General features: G+C 36.8%; 1 protein-coding gene across 2 annotated transcripts in view; it reads right to left on the bottom strand.

Moving 5' to 3' along the window:
- Rasgrf2 (Ras protein specific guanine nucleotide releasing factor 2) overlaps window positions 1–23,875 on the bottom strand; it is a 238,540-nt gene that overhangs the window by 107,317 nt on the left and 107,348 nt on the right. For both annotated transcript variants that reach the window (XM_048800210.1, XM_048800208.1), the window contains exons 10-13: window positions 19,027–19,187; window positions 18,017–18,083; window positions 17,361–17,497; window positions 1,550–1,632 (exon numbers count right to left, since the gene is read on the bottom strand). In XM_048800210.1, coding sequence (XP_048656167.1) covers window positions 1,550–1,632; window positions 17,361–17,497; window positions 18,017–18,083; window positions 19,027–19,187 — 448 coding nt within the window. The remainder of the gene's footprint in view (window positions 1–1,549; window positions 1,633–17,360; window positions 17,498–18,016; window positions 18,084–19,026; window positions 19,188–23,875) is intronic.

The raw sequence follows: 23,875 nt of genomic DNA, 5'->3' as shown, positions 1-23,875 counted from the left end.
ACCTTCAACCAATACTTTTCATGAAGAACAAAAATCATATGTATCATTTTGTGAAAAATTAAAATTGGAATCCTGTGGTTAAAACAAAATGAAAATAAAATCTAAACCCAATGATGTAAATCCAAAATTTAAATCATGATTTGGACCTTCTGTCTTCACACTCCATATTTGTTCTTAATCTTTTTAAAAAAATATAATTATTTTTTAGTTGTAGTTGGACACAATACCTTTATTTCGTTTATTTATTTTTATGTGGTGCTGAGGATCAAACCCAGGGCCTCGCATATGCTAGGCAAGCACTCTACCACTGAGCCACAACCCCAGCCCTGTTCTTAATCTTAGCATCATACATTTTTAAATAATCTGGTGTTTAAAAAAATACCAAATTAAAAACTTATAAAATTGTATGCAAAAGTAACTTTTGCATTAGAGTTTTAAAATGGCCCTTCCCAAAATATTTTAAGATTTGACTAATAATTTTAAATTATATCATTCCTTAATTGAATGATATTTTTTCTATAGCTATTTTTGTACTACTATTATGTACTCTGCCTTCATCTAATGCAACAAGTTCTCAAACTTGTACCACAAGGATCATGCTAACTGTAGTTAATATCTGTCAGAAGAGGAAAGTTATCCTTCCAAAGTTAATGTTATTTACTGTCTTAGAATAAACAAGTCAGACCTCAAAATATCCACACAAGAAAGCAAGAAAGTCAAACATGTTCTTGGTTTCAAAAAGCCTTTTGTTTTGCAAAATATAACCAAATTGCTTTTTAAAAATGCACTTTACTCTTGGAACTGGGAAAGCAATTAATCAAAAAAAAAAATGAAAGTAAGGAACAATTTGGTCCTTTTCAAAACACTCCCAAAACAATTTCTGAATTTGAAAACAAAATAGTATATGGAGACGAAATGTAATACAGAGAGTTCTAGCACATATTGATGTAACTTCTCAGTGTAAACTACAGTGTTCTTCGGGATCCCTCTAAGATATAAGACTTGCTTTGCTGAGACACTTACAGAAGGATAACAGCCCTAACGTCAATAGCTTCTGGTCCAAAGCAGATAAAGGCAGGGGACAGAAGGTACCATGGCCAAGCCAGTTGATTCATGCTAGGTGTGTTCAAAGTCTAAATGTATCTCCACGGCCAAATCTGCATAATATGATTCATGCTCACTTGGAGGATGCCATGTAAGTCAGCCACACCTTGGTCCACCCTCTGACCTTAGATACATCTGGCTGTCACTATTTTGATATTTTATATTAAACTTGAACATCTTGATAGGATTTTGTCCTGAGTGATGGAGTATGTAACAGTATGAAAAACAATTTTTCTTTCCTATAAGTCAATAAACTATGAATATGAAAAACCATTTTGATAACCTTGCTATTTATAACGGCATAACATGAATTATCACATGACTGTCAGCAAACATTCTCGATAAGAAGCAGAATTCTATTGAAATGACTATTTTATTCAAGGTTTTACATTCTCTGCCAATTTGATCTTGATTAAAACATGAGAGAAAAGATTATTGCACTTACTTAATCATATGTGGCACAGTAACTTTGGAATTTTCTTCAAATACTATAGTCATTAAACCATTACATCGTATATTGTCCACACACTGTGAAATTTAAAAATAGGCAATTAAAATCCACACGAAAATCTAAACAGATCTTATATTCCTAGAAATGTTTAGAATCAAAACACAATTTCATTTTTCACCTGTGTATGTCTCTCTCTCTCTCTCTCTCTCTCTCTCACACACACACACACACACACACACACACACGCACGCACACCAGCAGCAACAGCAGGAAAATATTACACATTGATGAACAGATTCAATATCCATATCTCAAAGCCGTGCATCTACCAAATGCCTGATAAATACTGTGAATATGTGAATAGATATATATTTTCTCAGAGTGTGTTTCCCAACAGTTCTGACCATAATGTCACATTTTAACAAGTCTCTGGTAATTACAACACGACTTGGGAGGTTTTTATACCTTCTGATGGATCCTGATGGTCCCTGCTAAATTCACTTTCTGCCACCAGAGGCGGTATAGAGTAGTCAGATTAGAAGCAGTGCCTTCCTTGGATGGAAGTCATCTTGTCTCACCAGCCAGCTCTGTGCCCACTTCTCAGGTATCTTTTTGCCAATAAATTCCCACATTTTACTAGTTTGTCTAGCAGTTTCTATTGGCACCATGTTGCGTTGGTGAGGGGGCAGTGTGTAATTTCTACTGTTTCTGGCATGCTTAAAGCCCTGTAACATCTTTTTTCTAAGGGGAGAAATCAGGAACTTTTGCTAATTTTCTGTTTTCTTTATTTATATCTGTGCCCAATCAATTTTACAATTTTCCTCTGCAATGACTTTGGGTTAGAGAAGGATTTGTTTTGAATCATAAATATTCCCTTTGAACAAAACAGGAAAATGAAAAAAAATGTAAACAATTTTTAAAATCATAAATTGCTTCTAGTCACTAGGATACCATGTAGTGCTTTGTGATTGCAATTCAGTGGTACAAAGAAGCTGATTGCAGTATTACCTCACATAGGTCCTGATTTCAGGACATTTTACCCAATGTCCCATAAAAGAGTGAATGTGTATTAGAATATCCTTGGTGTTTCCTAACTTGTCAGTCTATTTAGTCTATTAACCATTTTTGTATTTGCTTTTCCTTAAAATTAACATTAAAATTTTCCTTAAAATTTACTTTCCTCGCATCTTATGCTAGTGTTTCAACTACTAGATATAAAGGATTCTAACTTATAGAAATAGAATATTTTAAAGCTTCCTTTAATACATTTCCTCAAACTATAGTATCTAGAAATAATTGTGAGTTATGTTTTTATCTAAATAATTATGGTTGCTGAGCTTGGTAATGCACTCCTATAATGCAGGCTACTCAGGAGGTTGAGGCAGTAGGATCTCAAGTTCACTGAATCAGTCAGGGTCACTCCAGGTGGGCTGGCTACTAAATAACCAGAGAAAAAGAGAGAAAATACCTTTCTGGGGGTTCAGTGATGGCTCCTTGGCCCTAGCTCCCACAAGGGAGTCAAGAGAGGTAGGCAAAAGACAGAGAACATGCCTGAAACCCAATTTATTAGGGGAGAAAGACATTTGAGAAAGTTCAACCCAAATAAGGCAAAGGATTGGGTTTCAGGGGGTTGCTTGTCAGCAAAATGACTGACAGCTTAGAAAGCCACACCCATCTCAGGTGCTGTGTGGGAACACAGGCAGAACAAGCAAAAAGGACACATAGTTCACACAGCCCAGTCACAGCAACAAGGTCAGTTCAGTCCCCATATGTGCTCAAATGTGCATAGCTCACACACAGAGCCCATGGCTGGCTCACAAGAGGCAACTTATTGAGACACTGTATCAAAATAAAAAGAAATGAAGAGGTAGCTCATCCATAGAGCAATTGCCTAGCATATGCAAGGCCCTGGTTTCAATCCCTAGTACCACTAAAATAAAATAAACAAATAATAAATTACCTAGCTACAACTTTAGTTAGATGTGCTTATATGTGAATTTATACCCCATCTTATTCTAACAAGGTAGATTACAAAAACACATATAATAAAACAAAAGGCAAGATAGATGAGATCAGAGGAAATCTGGAAAATGGTAGGATGAAGCCTGGACTGCAGCCACACATATTCCTTATGTTGGGAATACTTAGTTTAAAGTAGTCCACAAAATTAGTTGGACTATGGAGCAGCCAACACAAAGAGGGACACATGGTTAGCTATAAGAATCACATTTTACTCCAAATTCAATTAATCCAAGTCTGAGACCAGAGAGGAAAAAAAAAATCTCATGGATTCTCATAAAGAAAATGTTCAATAATGTAGTGAACAGGTCCCTCAATAATATCGTTAAAGTGACTACAAGATTCACCAAAACCGTTTTTGTAAAATCCCTCAACATTGCTTGAAATGTGAAATTCTAAATGAACATCCCTAATGGTGAGCCCCAGAGTATATGATCTAGAGCCCCATCCTTCCTCAGCTGGTCTGGTTCCAAGAACAGGCTTCAGAAAAGGGTCCACACTGTCTTCTGCAGGCTGGATAAATGATGCTTCGCTCATCCTAGTTCATGTCAGTCTTGAGACCAGGAAGTCGAAAATGATATTCTCCCCAAAGTCCTGAAAGTGAGTTACATAGTCAGTTTTCCACCAGGGAGCTAAGCTGCTAGTATATGGGTATCCTCGGGTCTGAAAAAAGGCCACACCACCTCTATCTGAGAGCACTCAGTCAGGGTCTGATGAAAATATACATCAGTGACCCCACTGCACAGTGGGAAACATAGATGGAATACAGAAGAGATGAGGCCAGCTGATACCTGTGTGTATCAGGGAGAAGAGAGCAAGAGAGGGCTGAAGAAGTGAGGTCCTGGGAAAGAGAATTTAGAATTTGGAAGTTGGGAAGACACTGAGTGTTTCAAAGTACCTGGTTTATTTTGAAAGATCTGAACTTGTCTTGCGGAGGTAATCATTGGCAAAAGGGGAGGAATGAATGGGATTATCAGAGTCAGTAAATGCTTCCCATGAGGCAGATCATGGGAATAAAGAAGAAGAGGTGAAGATGAATATTTTGAAGAAATAAATAACAAAAACTGGTGAGTTACTGAATAAATCCAAGAGAAGAAGAAAAATAAAAGTAAAAACTAAAGATGACCCACTGCTCTAAGGCAATTTTAAATTTTTCAGAAGCAAATATGTTTAAAAGTAATACTATGGCCAGCTGTCTTTTGAATGACACAGAGTTTAATCAAAACCAGTCTGTCTTTTGAATTCTCAAAAAGCACCAAGAAGATGAACTCATGATATGGCAGAGGAGATTGTCTTACATTTGCATTTATTAAGGACTTATGCAGCAAGACACTGAGTTAAGCTCTGAGAGATGGGGGTGGGGAGAATATATGAAGGAGCTTCAAAGATAAAGCAAGTCATTTCAAATTCATTCACTTTCCTATTCCCAATGGGAAAAAAAATGGATTAACATTATTTTTGTTTCTATTAAGCTATGTAGGATGGCTGGGTGGGAAATGTAGGAAAGGTTTTATGGAAAAAGAGGTTGTACCTAGCCAGGGAGTGGAGGAAGAGATACTTCACTCCAGGGACCTTCCCAGATATACCTTAGACTTCTTTCTATCCTCAGTGTCTCTGGGACACAATAAAGGTGCCCTTTGGGTAATCTACACAGAAACTGGATAAATGGAGAGGTGATGTTTGGTGAGACTTGCAGAAAATGAACAATGTCCCTTCAGTTTCCCTTAACATTCTAAGCAGATGGCATAATTACACAGACAACAGTCCCAGGACAACTACACAAGCAAGAACAGAGGTGAGAATCTGCTGAGTCCACACACACCCAGCCCAGAGCTCCCACACAGCTCCAAAGAGACAGCCATCCTGTAAGTGAAGCCCAGGTGAAGAGAGGGTGAGCACAGGAGGTGGCTGGAGGCAGAGATGGGGTCACAAGAATGCCACATCCCGGACAGGAGCTTGGAAGACAGATTTAATTAACTCCAATTTCTTAGGGATTCAAACCCCCTGGGGAATCACAGAAATTGAGTATGTACTGCAAGAGTTATGAGCATGTTGAGAGAAAATCCTGATTCCAGATAGGACCTTGAAATCAAGCTAACCCTTTTAATTGGCTCACATGTTTAACAGCAAGCCACTGGGATGTGGTAGAAGAGGAGTTTTAAGATTCATCTGGAAGTAGCAGCGAAAAAGGAGGAGTGAACAGAGGCTGCAGTCAGGGACTGGAAGGGTATCAGGCTGCCAGGTGCTGGTCCTGAGACAGCAATCACAGGACTGCAACAGGCTTGAGAGCGCGACACAGACTGATGGTTCACGAACACATAAGACTGATGGTTCACGAACACATAAGAACTTGCCGTGAGTAGGACTCTGACAGTGTGAAACAAAATACCTTGAGTACAAGTAAAAAAAGGGAAAAAGGAAATTGAGTGAGTACTGAATCTGGAAACTCAGCAAATATATCCCTGGATATGAATTCAAAGGGTATTTCACATTTCATGTACCAGGTCACAGGAGAAAAAAAAACAGAGCATTCCAAAAGTCACCAAAGCTGTGGATCCACAGCCAGGAAGACAATCCTCCACGAGTTGGCCTTGCCCATCCACCTCCTGGAAACCAGACAAGGACCAGCCCTTGCTTCTGAAAGAGGGAACCAGGAGGAAAAGCGTTTCAAGACCAGTCTGCCCATTCAATTATCCAAAGACAATTTGCTTCCATAGTAACCACAGCAGCCGCGATGCCAAATACCTAGAGTTGAGAGATGAGCCCACTTCACAAAGCCAAAACGGATCTTTCTTTCCTATCACTGACAAAAGAAGCGAGTATTTCCTCTTTCCTCCCTCACCTACTACTGTGCCCATCCAGAGCTCAGTGACTTAGGACCCGGGAAAGCTTTGCAAAGGAGAAACAGACAAGACACAAGGAGATATTTTTGATCAAATACAGCATTACATGGAAACAGCTGAGGCAGAATACTACATGAAATCTGAGAGAGCAGAGAGAAAATAGTTCATTCGTTTTTTACACCTAATATGAATACACTTTAGGGTGCTTTCTCAGCTGAAATAACAATTTCTTTAAAAACATGTAATCACATAAAAGAGAATTGAAAAGGGAAAATAATACTTAATATCAAAAATTAACTATCACAAAACAATGAGTAATGAAGAAGTTTTATCTTATTAAAGATATTTATTTTGTAAAAATCACTATTCATCTAAGAAATAGAATGGAAGAGGTCTTCATTTTTTTTTCCTTACCTCTCTACCTTCACAAATGTAGGGATTCATAATTTGGAAATTAAGAGATATAGACAAAAAGAAATGAATGCATACTTATTCTTCATTTTAATGTTTATATGTTTAGTTATGAAATAATTCAAACATACAGAAAAGAATGAGGCATCCATATTCCAGTCACACAGACTTAACTAATATTAATACTTGGCCATATTTGCTAGAAATCAACCTTTTTCTTCTAAGGATATAAAAACACTACTAACACAGCTAAAAGCCCTTTCTTTTGTTATTCCACTAGGCTCTTTCCAACACAGAAATAACCACTATCCTAAAACTGATAGTATCCTTTCATCCTTCTTATCTCCTTTATTTCAATATGTATTGCAACATACAATGTTATTTAAATTTTTTAAATTGCCAGTACAGTGACACAGGCCTGTCAAGTCCAGCAACTCAGGAGGCTGAGGCAGAAAGATTGCAAGTTCAAGGCCAGCCTCAGTGCTGGGAGCCATTAGCCAAGTAGGTATGACAATTTCCTTGCCAGCGTACCCCATGTTGCTGACATTTTGCAGTGACATTGAATGTAGTTGACCTTGCTCAAGGACCAGGGCGGATTAGGGTGTTCCCGGTTTAACATAATCGGGTTTAGGGCGTTCCCAGTTTAGGTTCCAGGTTTAAGGTTTAAGATTATTCCTGCTGGGAATAGGGCGTATCCTGCTGCCTGAGTTCCCCTTGAGTTCTCACGGGATTCAGAGAGTATATTTTGGGAGACAGAAGCCCAGTGGAGGTGGATTTGGGCAGAGAACGTGGATTTCCCCAGAACGTGATTGTAGACGGCTGGTGTGAGTTCGGGAATAAAGAGTTGCTGTTTGAATCTACAAGCTGTGTGGTGGCTCGTGATTGTGTGCCCAGCCAGACTGCGGCATTTGTGCCCAGCCAGACTGCGGCAACTCAGCAAGGCCTTTTCTCAAAATTTAAAATATAAATAAATAAAAAGGATTGGGGATATAGGTCATGGTAAAGCACCCCTGAAATCAATTTCCTCCCCAGCACGCAAATACACACATGCACACACACATGCAATATATATATATATATATATATATATATATATATATATATATATATTTGTATTTTTTAACCCAACATTGCTTTTTGATTTATTCATATTTAATCTATATCATTCACTCGTCATTTTAATTACTGTATAGCCTATGATTTAAATATACATATTTAAACATAGATTTTAAACATAAATATTACAGTTTATTCAATCTTATATAAATACATTCAAGAGATTTCCATTTTTCTGTTCTTTCAAAGATATAATGAATATATTCTCCTTATGAAAAAGTTTCTACCTTTCTATTAATTTTTCATAGGTAATCTGTCTTTCTACCTTTTAAGATTTTTCTTTTTGTGTTTGGTCTTCTATAGCTTCACCTCCGTGTATCTGGGTGAGGTTTTATTTGAGTATATGCAGCTTGGAATTCTATGTTTCTTCAATATGAAGACTCATTTTACATCCATTTTGAAAATTCCTACTCATTTTAACTTTGAAGATTGCATCTTCTCTTTTCTCTCCAGTCTCTCTTTCTGGAATTCCCATTAGATGTATGTTGGGCTTTTTAACTCTATTCTCTATGCCTGAATCTCTTTTTCATATTTACCATCGCTTTATCTCTCTTTGTTGTGTTGTAGGTAATTTCATTATAAACCTATTACCTGCTTGTTTGTCTTCTCAACAGCTGTGATTGATCTGCTGTTTTTAATGAATTTCCAATGAATTTGTGATATTAATGTCTATAGTTCCCATTTTTAGATTTTTTTTTTCAATGCTGGGAATTGAACCAGGGCTTTGTGCATGAAACACTATACCACCAAGCTACATCTCCAGTCCACACCCCCAACACACCTGGAGATTGAATCCAGAAGGGTTCAATCTTATTTTGAGACAGGGTTTCCAAGTTGTCCAGGCTGGCCTTGAATTTACAATCTGCCTGCTCCTCCCAAGTAGCTGGATTAGAGGAGTGAGCCATCTTGCCCAGCTACCAATTTTAGATTTTCTAGTTGGTTTTCTTAGCCTTGTCCTTTCTACATAGTGATGGATGCTTTCCTTATGGTTTGCTTCTTCCTTTCTTAATTCTTTTCTTTATTGATGTTATTATATTTTAAGCATTCTTATTCTACAGTCTTCTAGAAAATGTCACCCTATTATCTGAAGTTCTTACCATGCTAATTCATCTGTTCTCGGTGTCTGCTGAATCCTGCTCATGATAGGTATTCACTCACAGGATTTTTGAGATTCTGTTTGAGCTCAAGTCACAAGCCCTGAGTACAGAAACGTTCCCAGTGGAGTGGATTTTTGTTTGCTTCTATAAGTTTCTTGAGATTTCAACAGTCGAAAGTTCTTTTTATAGTAATTTCTCAGTTTGAAATTTTCACACCATGTGAATATTGTAAATCTGAATTTCAAATCCACGGGCAAGTGATACATTCATTTTTTAAAAGGAGATTTTTAAAAATTCAGAACTCAAGACAAAGATAAACACCCTTATTTCTTTCCTGGGGCCAAAGAGTAGAATTTTAAGTCTTGTTTCACTCTCAAGAACATCCTTCCAATGTCCAGGCTTTAAATGGAGATTCTCAATTACTTTAATGGGCCCAAGGCTTTCTCTTGCCCTTTTTATATGTAATACTCCTAGGGCTTGGGGCCAGTTTCCAACCTAAAATGATTCCCAAGTCTCTAAGTCTTTGGCTTATAACCTTTCTGATTTGGCTTTAAGTTCCTTAGTTTCTGATAACTAGAGATTCCCTTCCTACTGATAAATATTACCTATGTATTAATTTTTTTAATTTTGCTGATTCTCTGTGTTAAACATTTCTATTTTTTGTGGCTTCAGGAGACCTAAATCAGCTTAACTGTCCTCACTGCCATAACTTGAGATTAATTTTATATATATATATATATATATATATATATATATATAGAGAGAGAGAGAGAGAGAGAGAGNATTAATTTTATATATATATATATATATATATATATATATATATATATAGAGAGAGAGAGAGAGAGAGAGAGAGAGAGAGCGCACTTGATTTATGGGACCATTTTTGTATATCTCATATCCAGTGTCAGGTCTCATTCACAAATCTAATTCATTGTGTGAAACATCAAAATTATTTTCAACAGGAATAAAAAGAAATTTTTGCATTCAAGTTCTGGATGAAAGAACTAAATATACAGGCAATCTGAACCAAAGCCTATAAAACCTTGCAATGAGAAGTCATATTTTAGTTATGTAAAAAGATCATTGAAACCTGGCACACAAACTCTAATGAATCATGGGATAGAGCAATGGATGGATGGATGGATGGATGGATAGATAGATAGATAGATAGATAGATAGATAATAAATAGATGATATTGGAATAGAGGAGTGGTTTTTAATATGTTATCCTTTTCCCCCAGACAGGCTTTAAGGACAGTGTAGCATGAAATTTAAAAAATGGGTTCCTGGGCTTTGGGTTCATCAACTGTATTTCAACCAGAGTATTCTACCTCTATCTCACTTTTATTTGGGACTCCATAAAGCTTCACTGAAGAAAATGTTCCATTCTAGAAAAAAAGTTAAACTACAATAGTACAATAGAATTCATATATGCCATATGTGTGTGTGTATGTGTGTGTGTGTGTGTGTGTGTGTGAATATACTTATAGTGGAAGATGTGATTGGCTGTCTGTATCCTTAGGTTTGGCATCCATAGTTTCAACCAACTGTGGATGAGAAATATTCAGGTAAAAAAATTGTATCTGTATGGAACATAAACAGACCTTTTTACTTACCATTGTTCCATAAGCAATACAGTATAACAATTTTTCTCACAGCATTTACATTCTTAAGTGATCTAAGGATAATTTAAAGTATATAGGAAGCTGTATGTTGGTCACATGTAAATGCTATATGATCTCTCATAAAAGACTTAAGCATCCTCAGATTTTGGTATCCTGGTATCCTGAAACCAATTTCCCAAGGATACCAAAGGATGGCTGTGTTCATCATTGTATAAGCATGGACCTTGGATGTTGAATAGGAATGATGAAGTCTTGGGAAAATGAATACAGTTCATTGAGTTAAGAAGAAATATAAAAATAAGCAGGGTGTCAGATATTTTTAATGCCATAGTGACTTTATGTTAATTATAAGAGACATTAAAATTAATTGCATAATAAAAGCCAATTCCCAGATCATAGATAATATAGCTCAGTTTTTAATGACTATGGTGGGTCTGAGAATATGTGTATTCACAAAAACCTCACGTGATTTTGATGGAACTGGTCCTTGGACAAATGTTGAGGTATTCAAGAGTCTTGCTTAAGGCAGTACCTGTCCAAAAGTCAGTGGTCCACTGTGTCACCATATTTTTTGCCTTCTCAATTCCTCTAAGTAACAGCAAAAAAACTTAACTTCAATTTTTCTTTTAATTCACCATTTTTATGTTAAAGTAAAAATTCCCTATGCATTCCAGAGCAACTATTTTAAGGGAGAAAGCATGTCCAGTATGCTACAAATTTGTCTACACACGTCTAAATTTTGGCACAAAATAATAGAATTCCTGCCCAAACCATGAAATTCAGGGGTGAATTTTAATTCTACATTTTAGTTAACACTCATAATTATAGCAAAATCTGTTTAACACACCATTATTTATGATGGTAAGACAAGTGCAAATGAATGCACTGTATTGAAATGAATGGTCAGCCTCTGATCTTTCCCTATAAATAGATGAAAAGGGAGAGAACTACTGGTTGAGACCATTAGCCATTTGTACATTTTGTTGGAGGTGCCAACAGTTAATTATGGTCTTACTGGTATAACTAAAGGAGTAATTAATCATTCAAGTTATTGTTCCTTCCTAAAATGAGAGAGAGAAAGAGAAAGGGCCAAGTCAGAAGTCTTAAATTTTGCAGAGTTCCTTATATGAAACTGATATTGTATCAATATGCAGGAAGCACTTCATTGTCTGGTTCAAGGTGGGGCTGGGCTTGTGGCTCAGTGGTAGAGTGCTTGCCTAGCATGTGTGAAGCACTGGGTTCGATTATCAGCAACACACTAAAAAATAAAAACATTGCATCCATCTACAATTAAAAGTATTTTTTAAAAACCAGAAGCAGGTATAATTAGTATGATATGGTACAATACAAAATTTAAGATTTAAAAAAATTAAGAGACAAAAATTTAAAAATATAAAATAATGGAAAACATATTCATAATTTAAATTGAAAGAAAATATTCATTTCCCCAGTCTATACAAATATTTCTAATCAATTTATATTCATCTTTATGAACAGAAAAGAAATAGAAATCATGAAAATGTTAATCTCAATATTTACAGAAATGAAAGTTAAAACCACTAGAAGGAAAATCCATTTTCCTATGAAATAAGAAATGTGATAAATGTGACACAACTCAGCTTTGGCAGGATGTGGAAGAAAATAACATAGATACCTTATTGATGAGGTAGTGAAATGATGAGTTACACATTTCCTGAAGTATTGTAGCACTCTGTGAAATCTTCAATGATGAAATCATGGAAGAGATCATGCCCTCTATGCTAACCTTATACTCTTTGGGGGAATGTATACCGAGGGACCTCGGAAAGGAGAAAAACTCCTGCACAAAGATGTTTAGCACCACAGTACATATTAACTCTAAAACCTAGAAACAGCTCATACTTCAAATTTCAAGTATTTGGAAAAAGCTATAAAAGTGTTAAAATAACATGGTAGACTATATATGTGCACATGTATATACACACAAATTTATATGCATGCACAGATATATATCTATATGAGAGAAACCATTGTGAAGAAGTTTGTGGGAACATAGAAATAAGTAAATGAGGTAAAAAGTTTAAAGGATGTATATATATATATATATATATATATATATATATATATATATATATACCCTCAGAGCCACACTGTAAAATTATTTCTTTATGGCAGTATTTTGAGGACCTTAAAGGTGGAAATCATTCTTCAGGGCAAAAGTTATTTAATTTAATTGTGCAAAAGTGATCTAATAAAGCTTGGTAAACCATGGAAGTTTAGAATGGCATCTAGCATATGGGTTCAGGAACTGCATTTAAACAAAACTTCTCAGGTCCAGCTAAAATAGGCTACCTGTGGAAAACACTTTGGTACACATTTTAGTATGCTGCATGTGGGGAATATTTCTAGTTCACTTTTGTGTCCTTACTTCTACATATGCACAATAAAATATTAAACAGTACATTTTTCAAGCATTCAGTAGGCTCATCTTATTAATAATAAATGGGTCCAAAGATATACAGTTGAGAGGCTTATAAATTCCATGAATATATTTGTAATTTCCCCCATATATGGAAACGCTTTAAGCAGAGGACCAAGTCAGCTGAGAGGCAGGCCTCTGGGCAGCAAGCTGGGCTCAGTCAATAGCAGAACATTCTGTCCCTACCACCCACCATTCAAACCCCTCACCAGCAAAATCCAAGTGTCCCAGAACATTGGCCACCCTACCTAGCCTTTAGCAGCAATTAATATGTGGCCTCTCCTTTCTCAACAAGTTGTCTTCCCTTGGATTCCATGACAACACCCCTTCCTGGCTGTCCTCCTACTATCCTGGAGTAGGATAGGTTCCATCTGCTGTTCTTCCTGACCTGTCTTTCAGTTCCTGGTCCTCTTCTCATTTCTACCTACACTTCCTTCCTTAGTGATCTCATCTCACAGTTTTAAATACCACATGAATGATGAAAAGTCGCCCACTTGGACCACTCCCCTAAACACTAGCTTCTATGTTGCACCACTTATTTAAAACTCAGTTTGATTGTCTAATAGACTTCTCAGACTCAACATATCCAAAAATAAACTGATTTTCATCCCAAAATCTCATTCCCCAGCAGACTTTCCCATCTTGGTTAATGAAAATTTCAGTCTTGCAGTTGCTCAGTCCAAAAACTCTGGTGTCATCCTGGACTCTTCTTTCTCTCTCATGTCCTATATCTAATGCTAGTAAAATCCTGCCGGTTCTACCTTCAAAGTGAAACTAGAACCAGAACCCTTCCATGTCTTTACAGCTGCACTCCTGCCATGCTGGTCTGAGCTTTCAAATCTCTCTCTGGATGACTGCCCCCTGCTTCTAATCTTGCTCCCATCCCTCAAGGCTACAATCACCACGCAGTCAGTTAAAGTAGTCCTTTCAAAATCTAAATCAGGCCAGGCCAGGCATGGTGGCTGCACTCCTGTAATCCCAAACATTCGGAAGGCTGAGGAGGAGGTTTGCAGGTTTGAGGTTGGCCTCAGCGACTTAGTGAAATAAGGGATAAAGGTATAGTTCAATGGTAGAACATCCCTGAATTCGCAGTACCACCCCCCAAAAAAAAACCTGTCAGATCATGGAATGCTTCCACTCCTTGATAGCTTTCACTGACTCAGAGTAGAAGCAAAAGCCTATTCACTGGCATAGAAGCTATCATGATCTGGCTCCTGCTACCTCTTTGACTATTTCTATTCTCCCTCTCATCACTCCAATTCAGCCAAGCTGGCTCTCAAGTATCCCTCAAAATATGTCATTCTTCAGCTTTCAGCTCTTTGAAATCACTGCTTCTGTTTTTTTGGAATGACTTTCCAGAAAAGTCATTCATATGTGTCCACATGGTATCCCCAACACCTACTATATTCTTGGCTTGCATGTCTTTACAAATATGTTCACGGAATTTACATGCCTCACAATAGGCAATAGTGTACCATGTTAGAACCGTATCAAGCCACACTACCTACAGTAACCCAATCCTTACCTACCTATCACTAACTGTGTGTACTCATTTACTACATTTATTGTCTACTTGTTTGGTCTTCCCCACACTAGACTGTAAGCTACACAAGGTCAGGGAATTTTCTGTTGTATTGCTCACGATACATCACAAGTATTCAGATAGTACCTGGCACATCATATCACTGCATAAATACATTTGTTAAATGAAAAAGAAAAAAACCACAAGAATCAAAGCCACATAATGTCAAGGCTCTGTGAAGATAGAAATTTCATGGAGTGATATCACTGTCAATCAAAAAGATACAACGTTCTGCTAGTTTCTGTCGACTGCAGATAAAATGTGGCTTTTAAATTTTTTTTTTTTTTTTTGGCTAGGCAACATTTTGGCCATAGCAACTTGGAGAAATAAGGAAGAAATTGAATACTTCTGCCTCAAAGTGTAGTCTAAGTAGAAAGAAGGACTCATCTGGATACTTGAGGCAGGTAAAACTTTGAGTATCTTTCTTTAAATCAATGAATGATCCAGAGTCTCATTAGGTAAGAGATGCATCACAAATATGGAGAGACTTAATGAACTATTAATTGATGCAGCATAGAACTAATGAAAGGAATAATAAATTATCAGAAGGATGTAATTAGGCATGAAAATTGTGAAATATCCCATATTTCATTCTTTTGTCAGCCAGAAAAGAAATTAGTTCTATTTATTCACCATCAAAGCAGTCATAGGGTTATCAGGTAAAAATTCCACACAAGAAATCCTTACACAGGATGTTTAAAGTACTAAAAAGAAGATCTAGGTTAAATTCGAGTTCTATCTCAATGCAATTGCATAACTTTGACAATTTAGCTTTCTAAACCTCAGGTTTCTCATTTGTGAAGTGGGACTAATAATTTTCTGTTTGTCTTCTGACTTCCATAGTGAGGGTAAAATGAGAATAGGACTATAAAATTTCTTTAAAAATACAAATAATTATTGTAATTGGTTTTCTATTTCTCCTTCAGTTTTCAATCATTCAGAAAAATGAAACAACCATATGACCCAACTATACCGCTCCTCAGTATTTAGCCTGAAGCATTAAAGTCAGCCTACTATAGCAATTCCTGCATACCCATGTTAATAGCAGCACAATTCACAGTAGGCAAAGTTATGGAAACAGCCTGGGTGTCAATCAATGGATGAATGGATATTACATTTTCTTTATCTATACATATATATATGTGTGTATATATATATATATATATATATATATATATATATATNTATATATATATATATATATTTATATACAATACAGTTTTACTTAGCCATAAAGAAGAATGAAATTGTGTCATTTTCAAGAAAATGGATGAAACTTGAGAACATCATATTAAGCAAAATAAATCAAATTCAGAAAATCAGGGTCATATGTTTTCTTTTACATGTGGACACTAGAGAGAAAAAGGGAAGAAATGGATGGGTGGCAAGGGAGACATATCATAAAAATAGAAGAGAGGCCAATGAAGTAAAGGCAGGGGACAGGGGAGGGAAGAGAGAAAGGAAAGGGTAAGTACTACAAAACACAGCTGGCCGAATTATATTGCTACATTTTGTGAATGTGTTAATATGCAGTAACAAATCCCAGTATTATGAATAATTATAATGCACCCCAAAGAATTTTTTTTTAATTAGGTGGCTGAAAAACTATGATACAGTGCATCTCCACCTCAGTTTTATATATAAATTATTAGAGCTCTTTAGAAAAAAGAAGATTATGAAACCTACAATGGCTTTTCCATTTGCCTCAGTCATCTTAACAACTTTGAGAATTAACTCAAGCCTTTATTATTTTGGAGAGACAGAATCTCACTTTTTTTTGTGGGCCGAGTGCAAACTCCCAGGCTCAAGCAATCCTCCTGCCTCAGCCTCCCTGTAGCTGGGACTACAGGTACTCACCATGTTCAAACTTGAATTTAGGACTTTCCTCACACAAAAATCACTCCCCTTACCCCATATTAGCAAACAGAGCTAAAATTCAAGTGGAGCTTGAGTTTGGGAATCCAATCATGACCAGTTTTGAAATATTTCCAAAGGATATCATTGCCTAAATAAACACTGCAATACTCTCACAGGGTCTAGCTGAGGTAAGAAAGGTAAGTGATTTTGCTCCCTAATTTTCCTACATGAAATACAGGAGCTCATTTTCCAATTTCATACTACAGTGTGTCTTTTGATTCTGGATTGTGATTTCTTACCTCAGCCCTTGTTGGCTGTTTTTGTACTTCTCACCATTTTCCTACATCAGAAACAAATAAGCACGACATTGGAGAATTTATTACTAACAGGACAACTTCAACACTCTTCATTGCAGTGGTTATATTTGCAGATGCTACAAAATACCCAGGAACTAAAATGCAATTACCACATTTCAAGTAAATGTAAACTTTAAGAAGAAGAAAAGAAAAGAAACGACACCAACAGCCTATCAAGATACATAGTTGTGTCAGTACTGAGCACAGCAGCTGCAGGTCAATTTTTTTTTTTTTAGTTGTCAATGGATCTTTTTGTTTATTTATATGAGGATGGAACCCAGGGCCTCACACATGCCAGGCAAGTGCTCTACCACTGAGCCATGAATCTAGCCCCCCAGGTCAATTTTTAATAAAAATAAAGTAATTCTTAGAATACTCATCAAGTGTATATGTTATGAAATTTTAAAAAAGAAATCATAGCAAAAGCCACTTGTTTACCTGACTGATGTCACTCATCCAGGCAGCTTTCTCCTGGCGCGAAGGTGCTAATAAGACCACAGTGAAAGAGGCAGCATCAGGAGGCTCCACCACTATCTTAAAATCCAGGTGTCCAAACATGTGCCCAGAACCCTTGGCTTCAACATGTGTAAATCAAACAATTAGAAATGAATACAAACTATGAGCAATAGCTGCTTTTATACAATTGAATTTAATATGATCCATGTGCATTCAGGGCCCAAATTTCATTTCAGCAAAAACATTGCTTCCTAGGCATGGGGAAGGCCTCATGAAGCTAATATGCACATGAGATAGCTGAGGGCAGCAGGTTACTCAAGACTAGGGTCCCAGACTCCTTATTTCATGTTTAATTTCCATAATGAATAGAAATCCAACCCTTTAATTCAACTCCTCTTTCTGCCTGCCACTGAAGAATCACTATCATGAGTCAATTTCAATAGAATGTCAGTTCTGAAAGACGGTTTATAAATGCTCACAGGTTAAATGGTTCAACAGGTAAAAGATTTTAGGGAGTTTATCCTCAGCATCTCCTCTGCTTTCCTAGGCAGTTCCTCTTAAACCACAGAAGATCTACAAACACAACACTTTTTTTTAAAACCTAAAATAATTGTAAGTAATAATAGAATGTGACTTACAGTCATCATCACTTGCATCAGGCTCTTCAATCAATGTACATTCTATGAGAGAGAGGACCCCACCTGTCTGGAAACAAACCGATTTGTCATTCAGAGGCTGAAGGTCTTGCATAGGCTGGAAAGCTGTGACTTGTTAAGTCTTATGTTCAAATTGCCGCAGAAGAAAGCATCAAACAATTTTTCATAGAGTCCAAAATTAAACTTAGATATGTCATATAAATTGAATTCATTTAATTTTAGTCTATTCTCCCCTCCACCCCAATCTTGCTCTCAGTGTTTATAAACTTTAGTGACTTCATCTGTGGGAGACTAGATAGCACCAGAGGGACTTCAGAGAGCAACTATAGCTCAGCAATGGGCTGAACTCACCCAGCATGAAGTAAGTGGTTTAGAAAGTAGAAAGCCATCATCATGGTGTTGAATAATACTTTTAAGTAATAATAACAGAAGGTATAGATAGACAAACTTCCTACAAAGGCCCAGATAGCAAATATTTTCAGCTTTGCAAGCCATATCATTTCTATCACATCTACTTAAATCTACTGTATTAGCAGGAAAGCAGCCACAGATGGATGATAAACAAGCAAACGGGTGGAGTTGTATTCCAAGAAAACTGTTCACAAAAATAGGCAGCAAGCTGCAGGCCATGGTTTGCTGACTCCTGGTCCACAGGAAGACAAAATAGCAGTCAGCAAATATCACGTGGGTACTCTGCAATGATTTGACCAGATTTTTGTAGCTCATCAGTCACTAATAATAATTTTGTCTAGGTTTTTTATTTTATTTTTTTTACTTCTTTAAGATAATGCATACCTAAAATACATTTCTATTACTTTGAATTCAAATGTCAACAAAGTAAGTGCCAGAGCTGTGAACTGTACTTCCCTCTTTATGCAGTCATGACAATCTGTTTTAGGCTAATAGCAGGCATGGGAAAGTCACAAGAGAGTTAACCTCAACACCTCTTAAGTGCTGGGAACATAAATGGAATAGTCACAGAAAGCCCATACCTTGAGCAGATGCAGTTTTCCTCCTGAACTTCTTGTACAAATTAAAAAGTGTTTTGTAAATAAGAAGCACTGTCTCTCTCCTTCCTTTTTCAAAGACAGTGAACCCAGGCGAACTTTACTAAGTTTCCCCCGCTCAACAGAAGGTACTTGTATAAGAGAACCTGGTGATTACAAAAGTGAAGAATACACAGCAATTAAAATTCTGTCAGGTGAGGACCATGCTCTTGGCAATAAACACAAGGTCCTGTTTCCCAAGATACCAAGCTTAGATTTAATGCATCATCAGAACAAATAAGTCTCCTACACTCCGAGAAGAAGAAACAATGCATTGTATTTTAAGGGTTGAACTGTTCCTAATACTTTTGTGACTGGAACATACATTGGAAAGAGGGTCAAACTGAACTCCAAGAACAAGGCACTTCTACTATCTCTTCTCGGAGATCTGATTCCAGTCAATTTATTCTTACTAATAGTACAAAAATTATATAATTACATATGGTAATATAATAATATGATAGAAATCATTCTTTCTGAATTTCTGAAGGTAGATAAGTAGCATATTTATATAATTTACCTTGTATTTTAAAAAACAGAATGCATGCATATTATAAAAATACATAAATTAGGTATTTCAGTACAATTTAGTTTAGGACTATGTTTTAAAGGGCAGATATTTCAAGCTGCATTTAAATTATGTGTGATAAAAATTCTTTGTGGAATCTAAATAGAAAATAAACCACAAAAAAATCTCCACCCAGAACACTACTGTGAGCACAGCTCTCCTCCAAGCTCTGCATGGACTTTATATAATACTGAGATTACCTCTGATTATTTCTAGATTATACACTAAAAACAACCTCCCTCACTCTAAAAATATTCCAGTCCATACATTAAATATTAAATCAAAAAGCCAAGCAAGATTCTTGCAAACACCTTGGTTCTGATTTCTGAAATCTTCTGAGCTAGTCATATTTCTCTCTTTGGTTAATTCACCACCTACCCCAAATGCAGCCCTACATAGGCTCATGTGGGCCTCATAAGAACAATAAGATGCATATTCAAATATTAACTGTAAGGAGATTGCAAGCAACCTTGTTTTCCTCTTTTATTTTTTCTGGGCTTCTTGATATTTTAAATGAGCTCAAATTGCTTCTACATGTGGGGGGAAAAACACTAAAATTCTTTACATAAAGAACACACATACCTAATACAATGAAAGTATGGTTGTGAATCACAAAATCTTCATATTCACATATGAATATTCTAAATTGCATCTAACTTTTAACAGAGATGAAACAATGTACAGGGTGGTAAAGGACCTACGTTTCCATGCCCTGATCTCACACCAACTATTTAGGTAAGTGTTTAGGTGGGATCCTTGAAGACAATAGGCAGCTATTTGGAGCCTAAAGAATAGCAAGGTACCAGTTCTGGGAGAGGGAGTGGGATTGAGAATCAAAGGGTGAGGAGAAGCCCTGACTCCAGTGAAAGAATTGGGCAAGAGGAAAGAGAATGGAGGAGGTGAGGTAGGTGGGAGAAAACTGCAGACAGCTCAGGCAGCAAAGGATTAAATTTGAAAAGTAGAGGAGCAATGGAGAGAAGAGAAGGCAGGAAGGTTAGGAAAGTGGATGAGCAGGTAATGGCCTCAAAAGGGCTGTACTCCTGGAACACTGGGAGAGGGAATAAGAGAACAGGAGGCCTTTCAGAGAACATGACTCCATTCCTCCACCCCCTCCCCCACACACATACACGTTTTACAGAGACTGAGGCCTGAGACTAAGTAGCTCTCCTAAGGTCACTCCTAAGTGAGGGGCCTACTCAAAAGATGAATCTGACAACATGAAAACTAAAACTTGTAATAGGAAGAGATGGAAAAAGATGGTAGGTGCTGCCTTTGCCACTGGTGGCCGGGAGTCACCCAGGGAGATCAGTCAGGGCTGAGCCAAAGACTGGGGCTTGGACATATGTCTTGGTGGACAAAGAGGCTGGGAAGTCATTTTCAGTAAGGTTATAACCAAGTCTGTGAAAAATCAGTAATTACATGTTCATTGATAAATGCTTCTAGCAATTTAATGACTTTCTAAGTTAGAAATGACAGAGCACACTCTCAGTTCATATATTAGCAATTATGTGAATTTCAGCTCTGAAGTAGAAAAATAGATGTTTCCTTGGTAACCATACATTGATATGCTTAATCGGTAAGTATTCACCTCATACCCAAGCAGGGGAATATGTGCATTAGGTATGGACAAAAATTTACGCATCCGAATTAAAAACAGAAATTTCAACAGTTTGCTGTATAAAGTAAAATGCTTGGAAAACAACATTTTAAGTAGGTTATTTTTTTCACATTTCATTTTAGGATTGACATAGTCCTGAGAATTAAAGAAAATATTTCTGTTTTGTTAATACAAATGAGAGAAAAAAATTGAAATTCCTCAGTAATACACCATAGCTATGACCCAGTCCTTAGCATGCTGATCATCAGTCTATCTAATTGGGGTCAACTTACAACAGAGATTTTGTGATTTCAATCACTGAATTCCTGAGCAATGGCATCTAGACTGGCTAATTCCCTTAGTCTTCATTCCACTCAGTAGTGGAAAGAAAAAAAATAATGAAGAGCAGTTCCAGGTTATTGGATTAGGCTCTTGTGAAGATGTAATTATTTCTAAACCCTGTGCTACAATTCCAAAAAACACTGGTGTTTGGAAAGCACATAATTTAGAGTTTGGGGATAACTAAACTGCCAGACGGGTCCACATCTCCTTCTTAAAACTTATTTCACTATGATTTTGTATGGGGAGGAGTGGGCAGGTACTAGGGATTGAACTCAGGGGCCCTCGGCCTCTGAGCCACATCCTCAGCCCTGTTTTGTATTTGATTTAGAGAAAGTATCTCATTGAGTTGCTTAGTGCCTCACTATTGGTAAGGCTGGCTTTGAACTCACGATCCTCCTGCCTCAGCCTCCCAAGCCACTGTAATTACAGGCATGCACCACTGTGTCCAGACATTTCACTATGTATTGTCACCTTTATTTAATTTTCCTGATTTACATGTCCACAAAACAATGTTGACAATGCATATGGGTTTGTACAAAATGTCAATTTAGAGAGCCTTTATCTTCTAACAAATATTCATATTTATTTCATGTTGTCAGAAATAGAAACTCATTCTAGAATTTGGATCTTAGTATTTAAAGCGAATGTCATAATCTCACAGGCACTAGTTTAGGAGGTTTTGTGAACATCAGTTCATTTTATCTCAGCAATGATCCTAAAAGATAGGTGCTACCATTAACTCCAATGTAAGGAGAGGAAACAGAGGCAAAGAAAGGTAGAGTAAATTGCCCAATATCACACAGCAAGGAAGTAAGGGAAGCAAGATTTGACCTGTATCATCTTCATCTTATTGCCTCTGATATTTATACATGTATTCAACAAAATTTATTATTAGATTTCAGAAAGTAAATTCAGAGGACCTAGATGACTGATTTTTTTCTACTTCTTAGAATAAAAATTCATAGAAGGTTCAAAGTGTGCACAGACATGTGCAAACATACACACTAGAATGAACACAAATACTAGCACACTGTCAGAGATAAATTATAGTCTGTTTCACATAAAATACCTTGAAATTTTAAGGCATATAAAATCTAAAAAACAGCCTGATGGGTCTTAAAGCCTGTTAAGAGTATTTAGAAAAAAAAAAATGAGAATAGGAGCAACCAAAGCAAATCAGTGCACACTTTCCAAATGGTCTTAATCGACCACCTTCTACTTTGAGATTAAGGACTGATATTCAGAAGCCATCTTTATTGAATAATTTCAAAACAGAATAACTAGATAGAATTGTAGAAAAATACCACTGAAAAGCAAACCATCATGTCAACATCAATACAATAATAACATCACAAATAGTAATAGCTAACAGAAGTTCCTTAAATATGTGGCACATAACAAGAAATAAATAACATGGACATGATTTCTAGGGAGAAGTGGTGCATGATGGTTTTTTTCTCCAAGTACAAGGGAAAATCATACGACCTAGTCAACATATTAGATCTTCCAGCATTTTTTATTATCGGTGCTTTTTCAAATTCACACCCATACAGTCACGTTTCTAGAAATATCACTCAATCCAAAGTCCTTTTAGAAACTGTCCTCTGGTTACAGAAACTTTTTTTTCCATTCTTGCATACTATAAAGCACATGTCAATTAGTAGGCATTTTCGGTGTCTCCAAGTAAAAGACAAACATAAAATATCCTACAGTCACAATTGCAATTCAACAAATAGTTCGATTTAGTTCAATACCCATTTTCTTGGTAGCTATCTTGTAAAGCATCATACGAAATAAGGCAAGGCAGGAAAAATTTGTAAATGCTGCCCTTTAAAGCTTACAATTCCTGGGAGAGGCATGCAAACAGTACCCAGACACAAAAGGACAAAACACATGCACCAGCAGCATAGGGCGTTGGAAAGGATGAGGGAGGCTGAGTGGTTGTAACTGGAGAGTGAGGAGGAGGAGGACATCAAAAGCCTCCTTAAAGATATCTGACCTGAGCCTGGTCAGACAAGCAGACTTTTGAAGGCACAAAAGAGGTGGATTAGGGTTTTCCTGGCCCCAGGCTGGGGACAGCACAGACGAAGGCACAGAGACGTCAAGTGCTGGGCAAGCAGCAGCCAATACGGAGAACAGTCTGTGCAAAGGAGTAGAAGGGGAATTGCAAAGGCCTGATGTTCTTCGCAGTGTATTCCACTATTATTTAAAGAAAACTTAGTATCTAAAGCCAAAAATGGGAGAAGGAATCATTTCCCAAAATATGCTACCGACTTTAACATATGTGT

This window comes from Marmota marmota, unplaced genomic scaffold, assembly GCF_001458135.2.
Source record: "Marmota marmota marmota unplaced genomic scaffold, marMar, whole genome shotgun sequence".
In the NCBI taxonomy this organism is placed as follows: Eukaryota; Metazoa; Chordata; class Mammalia; order Rodentia; family Sciuridae; genus Marmota; species Marmota marmota.
Note: the sequence above shows the minus strand (reverse complement) of the source record. Positions and strands in the feature narration are given on the sequence as shown.